The following is a 19,028-nucleotide window of genomic DNA, read 5'->3' as shown; positions in this document are numbered from 1 at the left end:
TGCCTTGGTAACCAAACAAACAGACTTGCTAGTTTAGCTAACCAAACCATCAGTCCTAGCTTGCTATTATGAAAATCCAATTCAACAATGCCAATAATGTTTTCAATTCGACTTTTGCTTTCAAAAGCAGCTCAAACATAGAACATGTAAGAATTAATTATAGCCATTGAATTCTACCATGCTGATACACTGTGTGTTATAGGGAAATAATGCACGCTCTAGAATGCCCTTCAAGCCTATCAGAAACGAGTATTCAACAATGCCATGGTATAAAGTACAATCACAGCTGGTTTGTGCATGCATGCATCTGGTTGGCTCCCAGACCAACACATGATCACTTCCTCAACCCATATAAGCTACATCATCAGAAGAGGTGGTCAGAAATGTATTTCCTACTAAATCAATCTTTGTTGCTCTTGGTCCTAGAGCTGAATGCAGTGTGTGCAGGCTTTTGCCCCGACCTAGCAGTAACACATCTAATTCAGCCGATCACGGTCTTGGTGATTAGTTGATTTGTTGAGTCAGGTGTGTTAGTGCTGGGCTGGAAAGAAAGCCTGCACACACTAAAACTCTCCAGGAGCAGGATTGAATACGGTAGTTAATAGTTACTAAATAAATACATTGTTTTGATTCTTAAAATTGGCTGGAGGTCAAATCAATCATATCTTACAGTTTATCTTATAAAAAGGTGCATAAAAGAAATCCTTCCCTCTTTTCTTTGTTTAAATGAAAAGCAGTCAATAGTTTTTTCACCACATAGATACATTACCCATGTACATACATGGAAAGAAGAGAGAATCTGCCCTCGGTTTAACAGATGGATAAATGGATGGATAGATGGATGGAGGATATTTCCAAGCAGCAATGAGAGCCTTTACATAGAGAATGGGGCAACACCTCATGATCCTTCAATCATAAAATACATCATAGCATGGATCTTATTTAGGTCTAAACAAATGTCTAAATCAGTTGCTTGTACAACAGTGGTTTCCAGATTTTTTGTGCTGTGACCCCTATTTATTTAAAAACCTTTAAATGTCAATATGCCCCTCTGGACAAATTAAACAATGCTTTAGGCCACAACCCACATTTAGATATCCACAACCCAGTACTGCAATGGGCCCCGACCATCTTTTAGGGACCATGGCTTAGGACATCAGTTATGTCATGCTTATGACCGACTCAAGTAGCCTTAATGTCAGAGGGTTCCAGTTAAGTGTTGAGATTAGTGACGTAAGTACGTATGTGTGTGTGTTTGAATGTGTGTGAGTGTGTGTCTAAAGAGCGCGAGGCCTCTTGGGGTTGATCTGTTTGCTTGCCTGCTCCTCTTCCTGGAGCGTAGAACGGAAACCCTTCACTTTGTCTGAGAGAGGAAGCGAGAGGGGAGGAAAGAGGGGAGGAAAGAAGGGAGGATTGAAAGGAGGTAAGAAGGTAGAGGCTTAGATATAATCTGTAAAAAATACTATGAAACGTCACCTTGTTTCTTACTTCCAAATAACATTACATTTACATTACATTTACGTCATTTAGCAGACGCTCTTATCCAGAGCGACTTACAATCACAATTCATTTAATGATTGCTTAGTTCTGATCTAGAATCGGTTATTAGAACCCCACGTTACCTCTGAGCTCAATGAGGATGTCTATCTTCTGATCCAGGATCTGTTCTAGCTGCGTGGCGTAGGAGTCTACATCGTAGTCCACTTCCTCTGTCATCTCCAACAGAACCTTCTCATCCTCCAGCCAGCGGATAGACTCCTGCACCGGACACACACAGGAACACACACAGAGAATGAAACACCTACTCTGAACTATGGCTACACGGTATGGCCATAAAATCTAATAGAGATTTTTCTTTAACCAAATAATGTATTTCGACTTGTGATATAGATCAAAACACTTGGGATAACTGTTGGAATCATAGAAACAGAATGATTTATATTAAGAAGCGAAGTGGAAAAAAGCATAATTCTTGTTTGGAACAATCTGTTGACTGCATTTGACCTAACAAAACAGCAAGCAAACTTCTAGTGAATCTAACAGCGAGGAGAAGGAAGTGCGCTGATCGAGTGACAGGTTGCAAGGCTTGTTGTGCGTGTTGCAGCCACAAGAGGAGAGAAAGGAGACAACAAGTGGAGTAAACTATCAAAACTGACATTACGCGGCTGAATGGCGTTTCAAAATATTGCATGCGATATGGATCCCTTGCGATATGGATATTGCACGTTAAGATTACGATTTCGATGTCAATTCGATTAACTGTGCAGCCCTACTCTGAACTATATGTGTGTGTGTGTGTGTGTGTGTGTGTACCTGAAACACAGCTCGGTGGTCTTCCAGCACCTGTTCCTCCATCTCCACCAGCTGAGACACAGCTTCATGAAAGGTAAAGAGCTGGGGGGACACCTCCTCTTCCTGGAGAGAAGGAGGGGAGAGAGAGAGAGAGGCCGATGGAGGGAGGGGAGACACATTACCCAATAATGACAAAGCAAAAACAGGTTTTTAGAAATGTTTGCAAATGTATTACAAATACAAAACGGAAATATCACATTTACATAAGTATTCAGACCCTTTACTCAGTACTTTGTTGAAGCACCTTGGCAGAGATTACAGCCTCGAGTCTTCTTGGGTATGACAAGTTTGGCACACCTGTATTTGAGGAGTTTCTCCCATTCTTCTCTGTAGATCCTCTCAAGCTCTGTCAGGTTGGATGGGGAGCATCGCTGCACAGCTATTTTCAGGTCTCTCCAGAGATGTTCGATTAGCTTCAAGTCCGGGCTCTAGCTGGGCCAATCAAAGACATTCGGAGACTTGTCCCGAAGCCACTCCTGCGTTGTCTTGGCTGTGTGCTTAGGGTTGTTGTCCTGTTGGAAGGTGAACCTTCGCCCCAGTCTGAGGTCCTGAGCGCTCTGGAGCAGGTTTTCATCAAGGATCTCTCTGTAATTTCGCTCCGTTCATCTTTCCCTCTATCCTGACTAGTCTCCCAGTCCCTGCCGCTGAAAAATATCCCCACAGCATGATGCTGCCACCACCATGCTTCACCGTAGGGATGGTGCCAGGTTTCCTCCAGACATGACTCTTGGCATTCAGGCCAAATAGTTCAATCTTGGTTTCATCAGACCAGAGAATCTTGTTTCTCGTGGTCTGAGTCCTTTAGTTGCCTTTTGGCAAACTCTCAGGCTGTCATGTGCCTTTTACTGAGGAGTGGCTTCCGTCTGGCCACTCTACCATAAAGGCCTGATTGGTGGAGTGCTGCAGAGATGGTTGTTCTTCTGGAAGGTTCTCCCATCTCCACAGAGGAACTCTGGAGCTCTGTAAGAGTGGCCATCGGGTTCTTGGTCACCTCCCTGACCAAGGCCCTTCTCCCCCGATTGCTCAGTTTGGCCAGGCGGCCAGCTCTAGGAAGAGTCTTGGTGGTTTCAAACTTCTTCCATTTAAGAATGATGGAGCCCACTGTGTTCTTGGGGACCTTCAATGCTGCAGACATTTTTTGGTATCCTTCCCCAGATCTGTGCCTCGACACAATCCTGTCTCGGAGCTCTACGGAAAAATCCTTCGTCCTCATGGCTTGGTCTTTGCTCTGACATGCAACTGTGGGACCTTATATAGACAGGTGTGTGCCTTTCCAAATCATGTCCAATCAATTGAATTTTCCACAGGTGGACTCCAATCAAGTTGTAGGAACATCTCAAGGATGATCAATGGAAACAGGATGCGCCTGAGATCAATTTCGAGTCTCATAGCTAAGGGTCTGAATACTTATGTAAATAAGGTATTTTATTTTATTATTAATTTCCAAACATTTCTAAAAACCTGTTTTCGCTTTGTCATTATGTGTGTAGATTGAGGACAATTTTTTATTTAATCAATTTTAGAATAAGGCTGTAACGTAACAAAATGTGGAAAAAGTCAAGGGGTCTGAATACTTTCCGAATGCACTGTATACAGAGGTAACTGTACAGTAGGTGTGTGTGAATGTGTTCTTACATTCTGTTCACAGAGAAGTTTGAGGTCGTCCCTCTGAGGGGAGCTGCCGACCCCCCACTGAGCCTCCAGGACCTCCAGCTGGGTGACGCTGTGTCCTCCCCGCCCCTCCATCATCACCCCGGGGGCCACCGTCAGCTCCTTCACCCTGTCGACGCACACAAACAAACACACACACACACACACACACACACACACACACACACACACACAGGCACGCAAGCACAAACACGTACGCACACATGTACACACGTACGCAAGCATGTACGCACACACGTATGCGCATACACACACACACACACACATTAGTCGTTTTCTCTGACCACATGATCTTCTGATTGGTTAAAACAGTCAATTAACCAATGGGAACGAATAGAGACATTCTTAGGCAGGAGTTTGAAGGACAAGCTGGGAAAGAAAAAGATGGAAAACTAAAAACTGCTTCTGAAATGAATGAATTAAAAACAGTTAAACATATAAGCATGCCACAATTCAGCAATGACAAACTGAAACTGAAGGTCAAAGCTCATGAACAGTCAAAATCATGTTTTTCATGAAATTGGATCAAAGTATGATGCCCAAAGTATGAAAAGTTACTGTTTCTACATTGATAAAGTTTGAACATAAAGGTACTGATCCCCTCCCCTGTGTCAAAGACTTGGATTCAGGAGGCGGGATTATTAAGGGGATAGGGTGACATCACCCTAACGCTCTCATTTTAATACACCAATGGTAACATGATATTCTCTTACCTAATTTAAATAAGTACCGCCTTGTAACCAACATTGGAGAAGGCGTGTTTTAAAAGGGGCGTGATTTATATAGCTAGATAGCTACTCAACTGGTGTCAAAATCTGTAGGTTGTCAGCAAACATAATTACCCTATTCATCTATGGCAAAGATACTTATATATTTCCCCTTTCATCTGTGTCTGGTGTTAGCTAGTTACTGGCTAGCTAGGTCTTCAGCCAGCATGGAACAAAAGGTGAGGGGGGTCTTTGAAAACTCTGACGCAGTTGTCATTTTAACACATCCGTCAGTGCTGCTGTGAACCATATCACAAGAGACATGCCACACAGGAGATGTATAAAAAAATCATTGATGCTATGATTAAATCATTGATGCAATTTCAATGTTGCTTGAGTTGCTTTATGTAGCACCACATTTTCTTGAGATGATTTTACTGCAACACTGCTCACTGCATCCAAGTTGCTTGACATAGGTGTTTCAAAGAGCTGTCAGTCAAGGTGAGCTCATGAATATAAGCTCACTGTCCACTTAGCCTGTCTTTTCAAACTTCCTGGTAGTTAGCAATGAGAAAAAAAATCAGTTTTTTCGAAAGTTTTAAGCATTTCTATCCAAAACAAATATTATGGGTGGTATTTTAGTCACTCAAAAGGCTATTTTACATGGGAATCAGAATTACTGTTCGGGACCTTTAAATAAATTATATCAGTGCAGGTTAAATAAATGAAAAAAAATCTAATAAATGAAATCAAACTGAAACAAGCTGAAAAACATGAGGCCTTGCAGGTTTGTAGCCATCCCTTACTTATATGGAAACCAGACATTCGCAACACGTAAGTCAATGCAAAGGGCTACTTAGAGGTGTACAAAATAAAAAGAAAGGTCAAAGTTACCCCTATAACCCCTGGTCAAGGATCAGATGGATATTTTCTTTATGGCCTGATTGGCTTTATAGTTATTATACGGTTACAGTTCATCTGGAGTCAAATGAGAGGCAGAACAGATGATGGGTTTGTATGTGAGCTAGTGGAGATCACAAACATAGAAACAAAGAAGATGAAGTAAGTACGGTAGGTAAGAGATCAGTAGAGAGGAGAGACCTGGTGGGAGAGGTGGGAAAGTCATCGTACTCGTAGGTGTTAGTGGGGGAGAGCTCAGCACGACTCCCCCCTCCACCACCCTGCTGCTGGGAGAAGGGGATGTCTGATGGGCTGATCCCAAACTCCTTCACTCTGGAGAGGGGGAGAGAGAGACATACACAAAACGACGGAGAAGATCCAGTCAGGATAAGGTCTGGTCATACATTAGAGGGTAAATGTTTTGGCTCGTATCAAGAAGAGGGAGTGAGAGGAGGTAGAGAGGGGGGAAGGTTATTCTGCAATGACAACTTGAATTAACTTCTCCCTATCAACCAACAGTCTTAGTAATTAGTCGGTGTTGAGATGTAGACAGTCAGTTAGCGTGGTCTCACCTGTTGGCGTATCTCAGAGTGTTTAGAGTGTTTTCACAGGAAGCCATTCCAGGAGATATAGTGGCAATCTGTGTGGAGAAATAACAGTTACTACATCATTAGAAAATCATCATCGTTGGTGCTTACTAGATAAACAGCAAACCAGGTAGTTGTGAAGTACAGGAAGTGTTGAAGGCACAATCTGCAGTAGGTATATCCATTTTTGGACTTATAAATTAATTATATGTACCCATAAATTCTTCAATAATATAGTTTAGTACCCCATCAGAACCCAAAATATAAGCTTGTTTAACTCTAAACAAAGTAAATGTAAACAAACACTATATAGCCTCAAAACATAGTTAGAACTATCATTTTGATATCATGGATGGTCAGTCCTTGCATCCATAGCTCTGTCTATGAATTTGAGAGTGGTTACATTTCTCCAGCCCCATCCCTCAGCTTTTTAGCGAAACAGGGGCGGGGAGTACGCTTTGTTATTGTTTCAACTGCTGATCGCCACTTTAAAGGACTTTTATATACAGTATTATCTCACCATGCAGGTCCTGGAGTTCTCCCCAATGAAGGAGTCTCTAAGAACCTGGGTCAGCTTGCTGGCTCTAAACGGGGTGTGGGGCTTGTTCCGACCCAGGGCTCTGATACACTCCTTGAGTGCCAGCAGGCTCTTGTTGATCTCGGCCCCCTCCAGGCGAGTCTGGCGGTCAGCGCTGGACGTGTCGGCCCCCCTCTCGTTCCCCGCCAGGTCGATCAGCGAGAACTTGCCGTGCATCTTCCCTCGCCGCCTCAGAATGATCTGGAACACAGCGTGGCTACGGGACGAGTGGGCGTTGGCCGAGGTCTGACCTGACGTCCTGGGAGAGAGGGAGAGATGGAGAGAGATGGGACAGAGAGAGTGGAAGAGGAGGAGGAGCAAGAGAGGGGGGAGAGAGAGTAAGCAGCAGGAAATGACTGGCAGGAATAGAATAGTATTTTCAGATCTTTAAAGAAAGTTACCGCCAATCAATTAAACCATCCCACTCCACCCCTCCCTCCTACTCTCCCTCTGTGGTTGTACCTGCAGCTGTTTCCAACCTCTATGAGTTTGAGGACGTCTTCAGTACATTTGACATCTCTCTCCTGCAGCCCAACCACCTGCACCTGCTGCTTCCCATCCTCCAGAACCCTCAGCTTGGCTTTACGGTTCAGCAGGTCAAACACCTAGAGAACCGCAACACAACCATGCGGCCAGGTTTACACAACCACAACCATCCTTCAGCACACGCAGTTTGGCTTTACGGTTCAGCAGGTCAAACACGTACAGAACCACAACCACAAACACGGTCATATAAAGACAGTCAACACAGCCACCCTCCAGGCTTTACGGTTCAATATAGGGGGTTTGAAGATGCATGTATTGTGGTGATTTCACTTGCCTTCCCGCTGTAGATCTCAAAGAAGGTGGAGTAGACATTGAGGTCTAACTTCTTGTAGTTTGGCTTCTTCAGCATGAGAAACACATCTCTCGCTGCACAGAGAGAAAGGGTTTCACTGAAGAGACACAACTTTACACAAATACACAGAAAGAACATGTTTTAACTAAAGAAACACAACTTTTTCTGGAGAGAGAGATATGGTGTAGTGTTCGTACCAGCCAGTGCGTAGATCCCTTTAGAACAGTCCTGGTTCTTCCCCGAAAAGTCTCCTCCCATAGTCTGAAAGGGAAAGGGGTGAGATGAACTCCCAAACGAAGGCAATGTGCCAAAAAAGAAAGACTAGAAAGTGCTTGCTAGCATACAGCATTATCAAGTTGACATTCAAATGTTAGCCGACACACACAGGAAGTGATCATCATCAGTGCCACTCACATGTGTTTTCCCACTTCCTGTCTGTCCGTAGGCGAAGCAGGTGGCCATTCCCCTCTCAAAGATGGTCTCCACCAGTGGTCGGGCGGTGAACCTGGGGACAGGGAGAATAAATGGTTTACTTGAAAAGTTAGTTCACCCAAATCAAAGTAAAGATAATCTAAATTACAATATTATACTTTGAACTCACACTTTCAAATAAACCATGTTATGTCAATGGGAGTTTTGACACATACACATATCTCCAGTTAGAACTCGTCCCAGCACACATTATTATTTTTGTTCTTGAAACGTACCTCCACACCAGACGCTATTACCTCTTGAAAGTTGAGAAGGGAAACTTACCGATAGACCATATCATTGTCGGTGCTGTCGTCAAAGGCATAATCGAAGCGGAAGGTCTGGTTCTCAAGGTATCTGGTCAGGTCCACCTTCTGCTTGGGCTCATGGACCATCACCACATCCTTACTGGGGATGGTGATCACATCCAGGTCCTTCATAGTCAACTCTGAAGGGGGAGGGGGGAGGTGAAAATAGTTCTGAATAACCCACTGGAACATTTCAATAACCCACATTTGAAATATAAATAATGTTTCCATGTGAAAGTGTGAGGAATGTGATGCTGTTAAATCTCTGCATGTAAAAGACCATGTAACCAAAAGTTTGTGTGCCTGTTTTCGATTGATAAAATGTGTACCTTTTTTATTGAGGGGCCGTGCTCGTACACAAACACATATCCTGTGCTCCTCATCGATCTGAAAGTTGAAACAATGTCATACAAGATGTGATTTAGTTAGTGGCCAATGAAGATGTGGCACCACTCTATGAAAATAGATCTACACCTAACCAGTTTAGCAGACAGATATGGATAAAGACATACCAGATCAGCGGTGGTTAGAGGCCTGTAGTCCAGACTGGCTCTGAAGTCTCTGATCATACACATGATCTCATAGTTAGGCACAGTGACATCTACCTCCTGGGAGAGAACGGCACAGTCAACAGTGTGTGTGTGTGTTAGTGATGTGCGGGTTACCGCAGTCCCAGCGGATATATCCTCGGGGCGGGTGGGTTTAGGGTCATGAAATATTTTGTGGATGAAGGGCGGGTTGAATAAAGAAAAAAGAATGCATAAAAAAATCCATAAATGTATAATTATTGTGCAATTTATATATATATATTTTTTACTTTTACCCCCTATTGGTAGTTACAGTCTTGACCCATCGCTGCAACTCCCGTACAGACTCAGGAGAGGCGCACTGCTTGCTTAACCCGGAAGTCAGCCGCACCAATGTGTACAACTGGCAACCGAAGTCAGCTTGCAAGCGCCCGGGCCGCCACAAGGAGTCGCTAGAGCGCAATGAAATCCCGGCCGGCCAAACCCTCCCCTAACCCGGACGATGCTGGGCCAATTGTGCGCCGCCTAATGGGTCTCCCGATCACGGCCGGCTGCGACACAGCCTGGGATCGTACCCAGGTCTGTAGTGACGCCTCAAGCAATGCGATGCAGTGCCTTAGACCGCTGCGCCACTCAGGAGGCCCGTGCAATTTATACCTACATTTAGTTTTTTTCTGGCATTAGTGCGTAAGCCTAAACTTTAAGGACTAACTGTATGCACACCAAAAAGCCTAAACGCCAAATGCTTTTGGGAATGCGCAGAAAACGTTAACGTCATCTACAGAGGCAAAAAGTACAATGTAGGACTTTAATTCAATAAGAGCTGCAAAATGGAGAGTTGAAAATAATGAGAAGAGAGGGACAGAAAAGTAATGTTTGGGAAAGATTTGGTGAAGTGGTAAAAGAGGATGATAGCAGTGCCGGCTATGTTATGTGTGATGATTGTGAGGCGCTATACAAGACAGTCACAAGACGGGGACTTCAAATGGGCCTATGGCACGTCAAGGGAACTGTAGCCTACTGTTCAAATGGGTTAAATGGAAACTGAAACACTCACTGTAGGTCTATAACCTCTCACATAGCCTTCATATTAACTCTTGCAGAATTAAGCATTTCTTGCAGTAAAATTATACACCAAATGTAGGAAAATGTTTGACTCAGGAACAAGAGATAAATGATTTATTTCTTTCAGCATCTTGAGAGAATGCAAGTGTGCAGTTAGATACCGTCTGTAGAGGTGCTATCTTTATTAGCATAATAAAAGCTGATAGTATTTCAATCACATAAAATAGCCCAAGCCAAACTGAAATCTTATCAGAAACATGTTGGGTCGTTTTCACAGATTTATATTTCATTACAACCGGTCATTTTGAAATTTTGCCCTGAAAATCGTTACCTTTTTCTTTTTTTTTGCATTTTATCCCGGTCCCTAAACGTCTTTGCTCCGCGAAAGAAGCAGAGATGACAGAGAAATGTTACCGATTTCAACTAGATTGAAGCATTCATTCTATCGATTTATGACATTATTCTGGTGAGCAAGGGTTTATTTAGTCTTTTAGGGCAACATATAATGACAGAAGAGAAGCTGCATGTATCTAAATATAGACAAGCTGACTAACAAATAGCCTACCAAAATGTCGGAAATTATAAGAAGAAACATACACTATATTTACAAAAGTATGTGGACACCCCTTCAAATTAGTGGATTCGGATATTTCAGCCACTCCTGTTGTTGACAGGTGTATAAAATCGAGCACACAGCCATGCAATCTCCATAGACAAACACTGGCAGTAGAATGGCCTTACTGAAGAGCTCAGTGACTTTCAACGTGGCACTGTCATAGGATGCCACCTTTCTAACAAGTCAGTTCGTCAAATTTCTGCCCTGCTAGAGCTGCCCCGGTCAACTGTAAGTGCTGTTATTGTGAAGTGGAAACTTCTAGGAGCAGCAACGGCTCAACCGCGAAGTGGTAGGCCACACAAGCTCACAGAACGGGACCGCCGAGTGCTGAAGCCCGTATAAATCGTCTGTCCTCGGTTGCAACACTCACTACCGAGTTCCAAACTGCCTCTGAAAGCAACGTCAGTACAATAACTGTTCATTGGGAGCTTCATGAAATGGGTTCCATGGCCGCACACAAGCCTAAGATCACCATGCGCAATGCCAAGCGTTGGATGGAGTGGTGTAAAGCTCGCCACCATTGGTCTCTGGAGCAGTGGAAACGCGTTCTCTGGAATGATGAATCACGCTTCATCATCTGGCAGTCCGACGGACGGATCTGGGTTTGGCGGATGCCAGGAGAACGCTACCTTCCCCAATGCATAGTGTCAACTGTAAAGTTTGGTGGAGGAGGAATAATGGTCTAGGGCTGTTTTTCATGGTTCGGGCTAGGCCCCTTAGTTCCAGTGAAAGGAAATCTTAACGCTACAGCATACAATGACATTCTAGACGATTCTGTGCTTCCAACTTTGTGGCAACAGTTTGGGGAAGGCCCTTTCCTGTTTCAGCATGACAATGCCCCCGTGCACGAAGTGAGGTCCATACAGAAATGGTTTGTCGAGATCGGTGTGGAAGAACTTGACTGGCCTGCACAGAGCCCTGACCTCAACCCCATCGAACACCTTTGGGATGAATTGGAATGCCGACTGCGAGCCAGGCCTAATCGCCCAACATCAGTGCCCGACCTCACTAATGCTCTTGTGGCTGAATGGAAGTAGGTCCCCGCAGCAATGTTCCAACATCTAGTGGAAAGCCTTCCAAGAAGAGTGGAGAATGTCATAGCAGCAAAGGGGTCCAACTCCGTATTAATGCCCATGATTTTGGAATTAGATGTTCGACGGGCAGGTGTCCACATACAATTGTTCCGACATCTCTGACTGTAGCCTACAGGCATTTTCTATATTAGTGGGTTAGGGTCGGGTGCAGGCCTCAGATTTTCACTTTATCACATATAGTCGGGTGGTTGCGGATCGGTTATTAGCAATTGCGGGTAGGTGTGGGTGAACAAACTGCGCACCACTCGTGTGTGTGTGACCCTACCTGTGCCTTCTTATCTCTCAGCTCCTGTTGTTGCAGTCGCCTTCTCTCTCGTTTCTCCTGCAGTTTCTCCACCTCCTTCACACAGTTGGATTTCCGCCGCGCTGAACCCGTACAGGGTAGGAAAACACATTTATCAAATATAATCTATCATAAATGTATAATAGTGGTCCATTTCATTTCTACTGTCTGTCCCGTTTCAATATACTTCAAAGCTCTTCAGAGGCAAATACACAAGGCAACAAAAGGATAAAAACATGAGTGCTAAGCAACACATTCAATAAGCTCATAATAAAGCCCCCCTCCCAGGAATAGAGCGCAGCTCAGTGAAAGAGCTATCCTCTGGCTGCCTCTGTTCTCTCAGCAGTACAGCTGGGCTAATAAGCCTATCTGTGTCTGTCTGCCTGGGAGCATTAGATCACTGGTCATGTGTCCCATCATCATAACCCACCAGACTGAACAACACATCTCAACACAGCAGAGAGCTCTGAAACCAGGGTTTAAACTAATAGGAGATTTTAAAAAAGACTAGTTGTTAACATGGCAATGTATTTAACAATAACCAGGACTATTTAGCGACACAAAGCTGCAGTGTGTTTGTGTGTATTACCGTTTTGCTGCTGTTGTAGTGTCATCTGCTGTGTCTGTAGGGATGTGAGTGCTGCAGGTGGGGGTGCTTCTGGTTGGTTCTGCTGGTGCTGTATCTGACTGGGTCTGGCCCGCGTAGTCCCCACCGCTGCAGCTGGAGACACACAACATACATCATTCACATTACATTTTAGTCATGCCTGTACATTTTGTTTAGTACATTTACACTTAGTACATGACATATTATCTTTGGGCATCTTATCTTCTTATTGATTGCTTTTAAAATCAGAATAGGAGTAATGACAGTCCCATATCTGTCATCCTCAGGTGATTGTCAGTACATTATCTTGACATTAATATGCTATCTCTCCCCAGACCCTCTCTCTCCTTTCCATCTGTGTGTTTATGTATTTAGACTGTTGCTACAGATCTCTCTCTCTCTCTCTCTCTCTCTCTCTCTCTCTCTCTCTCTCTCTCTCTCTCTCTCTCTCTCTCTCTCTCTCTCTCTCTCTCTCTCTCTCTCTCTCTCTCTCTCTCTCTCTCTCTCTCTCTCTCTCTCTCTCTCTCTCTCTCTCTCTCTCTCTCTCTCTCTCTCTCTCTCTCTCTCCAGATATCACAGTGCCTGAGGGCTATTTTCACCACGTATTCACAGATGGCACAGCTGTTGCTTCTATTGAAACAGAAATAGAGATATATTACTCTCATGGTACAGTGGGTCAGTAGGATGTTATGTAGCTATGGACCCTGTTCAAATGTAGTGCACTATAAAGGGAATAGGGTGCCATTTGGGACACAGCCGTAGTCTCGCGTTGACAGACTTCAAAGTCTTTGCTCTGGAACGTGAGGAGGCTTGGAGATCAAAGTTCTGTTGAAGCTGTCTTGCCTCTGTTTTCTCTTGCTGGGGTTTCAGTCTTGGGGGGTGCTATTGTTCGCCGGTTCTACAAGAGACAAAATAATACCATATGAATGTAAAGAAGCAGATGTGACACATGAAAATAGCTAATACTTTCCCATGATTAAAGTATACTGTACAGACATATGGATTTTGGCCACAGTAGAGTACACTATTAGAGAATGACCTTGGGTGGCTTGATTTGTTTGGCAGCAGAGGAGATGGAGGTGGCAGGAGGCGGGGTCTCAGGACTCTGTACTACCTCCTCTTCTGGAGCCACATCTGGGTTCAGAGCAAAGATGCTCTCCAGGTCAATCTGCATGGGGCGAGGGTACAACATACATGTTAAAACTCTGTTCCAGCCTCTCCAACCTAATGTGTGTATGTATATACACTGAGTGTACAAAACATTAGGAACATCTTCCTAATATTGAGTTGTACACCCTTTTGCCCTCAGAACAGCCTTAATTCGTCGGGGCATGGACTCTACAAGGTGTCGAAAGCGTTCCACAGGGATGCTGGCCCCTGTTGACTCCAATGCTTCCCACAGTTGTGTCAAGTTGGCTGGGTGTCCTTTGGGTGGTGGACCATTCTTGATACACACTGGAAACTGTTGAATGTGAAAAACCCAGCAGCGTTGCAGTTCTTGACACACTCAAACCAGTTGACACACTACTACCACACCCCGTTAGAAGGCACTTCAATCTTATGTCTTGCCCATTCACCCTCTGAATGGCACACATACACAATCCATGTCTCAATTGTCTCAAGGCTTAAAAATCCTTCTTTAACCTGTCTCCTCCCCTTCATCTACACTGATTGAAGTGGGTTTAAGAAGTGACATCAATAAGGGATCATAGCTTTCACCTGGATTCACTTGGTCAGTCTATGTCATGGAAAGTGCAGGTGTTGCTAATGTTTGGTACACTCAGTGTATATCGGAGGGGTTGGGTGAAAAAAAGACAAATGAATGTCTCGTATGGAATAATAAAGTAATCTCTTAACTCAGGAAAATACAAGAATGCCACACGTTTTGCTTCATGTGCAGTGAGATTGATTAACAATTTACCAGTGACATTTAAGAAGTGAAATAGGCTACCATGTTAAAACGTGTAATCCTAAAGGGGGGCACACACGCACAAACAAACACACGCACACACACACTACTTAAGGGCATCCGTAGTAAAGCTGATTTGCAGTAAATTCTCTGAGTCCTAAAACTTTCAATGCTCCATCTGGCACAAGCTGATAGGGGGTCAGACATGACTGATGAACACACACACACAGTACCTCTTTTCCTTTCGTGTCTCCATTCTCTATCCATTCCACCGTGACACTCTCGTTGTCTTCATTCAGTGATGTGACCATTGCCTGGTGGATTCGACCTGCAAGAAACATGTTATAAACATAGAACAGCTTTAGTGTAGACTCCTAAAGGCTACGGAACCATAACATATTATTTCAGCCATGTGACCACATGACATGATGGATTTGTCCTGGCTGCCATAGATGGGAGAAAACAGTTGTAGACTCATACAGTCATACGCTCTGGCTATTGAAATTCAGCCAATGACCACAACACACTAGATCACACTGACCAAAGAGGATGACGATGAGACCAGCCAAAATCGGCCAGTATGGGAGGAGACCTTCAGTAACAGATGTGTTAATTACCCTGGATCTGACTGGTTGACATTTAAAAAAGCTTCACATGCATGTCAACATTCAACTGCTTCAGTTGCATTTCGTTATGTTATTGTACATGCAAAATGGTTTGTTTCCATAATATTTCTAGTCTTATGTGTCATGTCTCATTCTAAACAGCTATAGCTATTCTCTTTGGGATCAGCCCAAATTACTAAAAACATTTAAAAAATAATGTCACACTGTTGGTTGAGCAGATAATTCAATTAAATCAAATAAGACAGGTTCATTGCTGCAGAATCACTAAGAGTGTGTATTTTGCTAGTCCTTCCCTGGAGCTAGAGCAGACGATAATTAAATAAATAGCAACCAAACACTATTCACTTTAGACTAGCAAGGTCTACTATATAAAGTAGTAGCTAGTAGGCTATAGTCAGACAGTGGCTAGCCGACTAAACTCAACTCCACGATTTACGATGGGGTTGCGTGGCGACTTGTGTGGGCGAACTGGAGTTCCAACGTCACATCGTTTTTTTCAAAAACTACGGATTTCAGCACCCAAAGAATAGCCCGCATTTACACATGACATGGGCGTAGGTGAACCCTAGCCCTATAAAGGTGTGTATCAATTTAACGCTTTGATTTTTGAAAATTATTCCTCGCTGATATGAAAGATAAGGTCATTTTGCTTCCAAAACCGTACTGCAAGCGATGCGTGTTATTGTTCAGACCGAGCAACGGGTCTTTAACAAAACTCCCCCGTACAAAAGACGCCTTCGTCCAATGACTCTTATACAGTGCCTTCAGAAAGTATTCACACCCCTTGACTTTTTCCAAATGTTTTGTGTTACAGCCTTAAAATTGATTACATTTACATTTTTTTCTCACTGGCCTACACACAATACCCCATAATGTCAAAGTTTTACAAACTAATTACAAATGAAAAGCTGAAATGTCTTGAGTCAATAAGTAATCAACCTCTTTGTTATGGCAAGCCTAAATATGTTCAGGAGTAAAAATGTGCTTAACAAGTCACATAATATGTTGCAATAAAAGTGTTTAACGTGATTTTTGAATGACTACCTCATCTCTGTACCCCACACATACAATTATCGGTAAGGTCCCTCAGTCGAGCAGTGAATTTCAAACACAGATTCAACCACAAAGACCAGGTAGGTTTTCCAATCTCGCAAAGAAGGTAGATGGGTAAAAATAAAAAAGCAGACATTGAATATACCTTTGAGCATGGTGAAATTTTTTATTACACTTTGGATGGTGTATCAATACACCCAGTCACTACAAAGAAACAGGCATCCTTCCTAACTCAGTTGCCGGAGAGGAAGGAAACCGCTCAGGGATTTCACCATGAGGCCAATGGTGACTTTAAAACAGTTTAGAGTTTAATGGCTGTGATAGGAGAAAACTGATGATGGATTAACAACATTGTAGTTACTCAACAATACTAACCTAATTGACAGTGAAAAGAAGGAAGCCTGTACAAAATAAAAATATTCCAAAACACGCATCCTATTTGCAACAAAGCACCAAAGCAATACTGCAGAAAATGTGGCAAAGCAATTAACTTTTTTTCCTGAATACGAAGTGTTATGTTTGGGGCAAATCCAATAGAACACATTAGTACCACTCTCCATATTTTCAAGCATCGTGGTGGCTGCATCATGTTATGGGTATGCTTTAAATTGTTAAGGACTGGGGAGTTTTTCAGGAGAAAAAAGAAACGGAATGGAGCTAAGCACAGGCAAAATCCTAGAGGAAAACCTGGTTTAGTCTGCTTTCCACCAGACACTGTGAGATTAATTCACCCTTCAGCAGGAAAATAACCTAAAACACAAGGCCAAATTTACACTGGAGTTGCTTACCAAGAAGATAGTGAATGTTCCTGAGTGGCCGAGTTACAGTTTTGACTTAAATCAGCTTGAAAATCTATGTCCTGAAAATCTAAAACCTGAAAATGGTTGTCTAGCAATGATCTACAACCAATTTGACAGAGCTTGAATAATTTTGAAAATAATAATGGGCAAATGTTGCACAATCCAGGTGTGGAAAGCTCTTAGGGACTTACCCAGAAAGGCTCACAGCTGTAATTGCTGCCGAAAGTGATTCTAACATGTATTGATTGACTCAGTGGGTTGAATACTTATCTAATCAAGATATATTAGTGTTTCATTTATTTTTTTCTCACAAATGTTAGAATTTGTATTACACTTTGACATTACAGAGTATTTTGTGTAGATCGTTGACAAAAAAATCTTCACCAAATCCATTTTAATCCCACTTTGTGGAAAAGTTAAGGGGTGTAAATACTTTCTGAAGGCACTGTAGTACATGTGTAAAATAATGGAACTGAGAGTCATGATCAAAGGCTTAAAGGAGAATCGCCATATTCAACGTCTCCTGTAAACCCAGATTCTGGTTCAGAACTGAACGGTCTTGTGACAATTCTCATTTAGCCAGTTCGCTAAACGATATAGCGGATGAATCCAGTATCATTACCAGGCAGCCAGCACGGCCTATAACCGCACAGGTGGATGCATCCCTGCCAATTTAAATCATTGATCCCTGTTAGACAGCCGGCTAGCTTCACCCAGTAATTGAGTAAAGGCTAGCTGGCTATAACTACGTCATTCGGTAATAATAACCTATTTGATTGACTGCCGCTATATCAAACAGGGACCATGACAGTAGGATGAGAATGGGTCTAGTACCGAGTACAGATCTCTATGCCATTGCTAGGCAAGCTATCCAATCACAGCACCCTGCCTGCCTGGCTAGGCGCTGCCTTGAAGCAACAAAGATGATGTAGCTAACGCGACAGCGCCTCAATGAAAAATGCATCTTCATCTAGCTAGCTAGCGGACGAGAAGGGGAGAGAGATCTCTCTCTGTCTTACCATCGCTCCGTTTGATTTCCACGTAAATGCCGATGAGGATCTTTCCGAAGACAGCGACGGCCATCCCTCATGTGTGTAGTATGTGTGTATGGCTGTAGTATGGGGTGTGTATTTGTTTAATTGGAGGGGGACCAAGTTGCGCCGCAGAGAAGAGAAACCGGGAGGAGGTCAGGAGGATAGAGGAAAGCAGTGCGCATGCGCAAAGACCCTACCCTGCTCAATCAGAGTGGAGACGCATCCAAGAAATCAGTTGGATTTAATTTTAGCTTAGTCTTCTAGCTAGCTACAATTGCAATATTTATGCAATTTTCGGTGTATGTGCATTTGGGGGAAAAAGCAGCACGCTTAAATGTGTTCATTGCAAAATAAGAGGCTTATCGCGACTAATTCTATAAATGCGTATAATTCACGATTTATAACCAATGATTGAGTAATAGTCGATAAGCATGTATTTTTTATTATAAAGGTTTATCATTCGAATAATTATTATATGCATTCATAAATATGATAATAAGTCATACATTTTAAGTAAATAAAAAAATTGTCAACATATGGTTAAATGCTGACCATAACTCTATCCTCCTGATTCCTGCTTATAAGCAAAAACTGAAGCAGGAAGCACCAGTGATTCGGCTAATAAAAAAGTGGTCAGATGACGCAGATGCTAAGCTACAGGACTGTTTTGCTAGCACAGACTGGAACATGTTCCGGGATTCTTCAGACAGCATTGAGGAGTACACCCTATCAGTCACTGGCTTCATCAATAAGTGCATCGATGATGTCGTCCCCACAGTGACCGTACGTACATACCCCAACCAGAAGCCATGGATTACAGGAAACATCCGCACTGAGCTAAAGGGTAGAGCTGCCGCTTTCAAGGAACGGGACTCTAACCCGGACGCTTATAAGAAATCCCGCTATGACCTCCGACGAACCATCAAACAGGCAAAGAGTCAATACAGGTCTAAGATTGAATCATACTACACTGGCTCTGACGCTCGTCGGATGTGGCAGGGCT

General features: G+C 43.3%; 1 protein-coding gene across 1 annotated transcript; it reads right to left on the bottom strand.

Moving 5' to 3' along the window:
- Window positions 1–200: 200 nt before the first annotated feature.
- LOC121582773 (kinesin-like protein KIF2A) lies at window positions 201–18,187 on the bottom strand. Its single transcript, XM_041898870.2, has 20 exons — window positions 18,011–18,187; window positions 14,746–14,840; window positions 13,643–13,771; window positions 13,447–13,501; window positions 12,586–12,717; window positions 11,979–12,079; window positions 8,924–9,019; window positions 8,741–8,798; window positions 8,389–8,551; window positions 8,047–8,137; window positions 7,830–7,893; window positions 7,615–7,706; window positions 7,257–7,399; window positions 6,738–7,053; window positions 6,203–6,270; window positions 5,832–5,963; window positions 3,988–4,132; window positions 2,314–2,415; window positions 1,623–1,758; window positions 201–1,363 (listed from the first exon to the last, which is right to left on the bottom strand). Exons 1-20 carry the CDS (start codon window positions 18,072–18,074, stop codon window positions 1,278–1,280), a joined length of 2,268 nt encoding a protein of 755 aa, XP_041754804.1. The 5' UTR covers window positions 18,075–18,187; the 3' UTR covers window positions 201–1,277.
- Window positions 18,188–19,028: the final 841 nt, after the last annotated feature.

This window comes from Coregonus clupeaformis, chromosome 15 (genome assembly GCF_020615455.1).
Source record: "Coregonus clupeaformis isolate EN_2021a chromosome 15, ASM2061545v1, whole genome shotgun sequence".
NCBI lineage: Eukaryota > Metazoa > Chordata > Actinopteri > Salmoniformes > Salmonidae > Coregonus > Coregonus clupeaformis.
Note: the sequence above shows the minus strand (reverse complement) of the source record. Positions and strands in the feature narration are given on the sequence as shown.

Coding starts and splice junctions, on each gene's coding strand:
- LOC121582773 (XM_041898870.2), bottom strand. CDS start 18,074: ATGGCCGTCGCTGTCTTCGGAAAGATCCTCATCGGCATTTACGTGGAA. Junction 7,054..7,256: donor GAGGTTGGAAACAGCTGCAG/GTACAACCACAG, acceptor CCTCTCTCCCAG/GACGTCAGGTCAGACCTCGG. Junction 1,364..1,622: donor CATCCTCATTGAGCTCAGAG/GTAACGTGGGGT, acceptor TTCCTCTCTCAG/ACAAAGTGAAGGGTTTCCGT.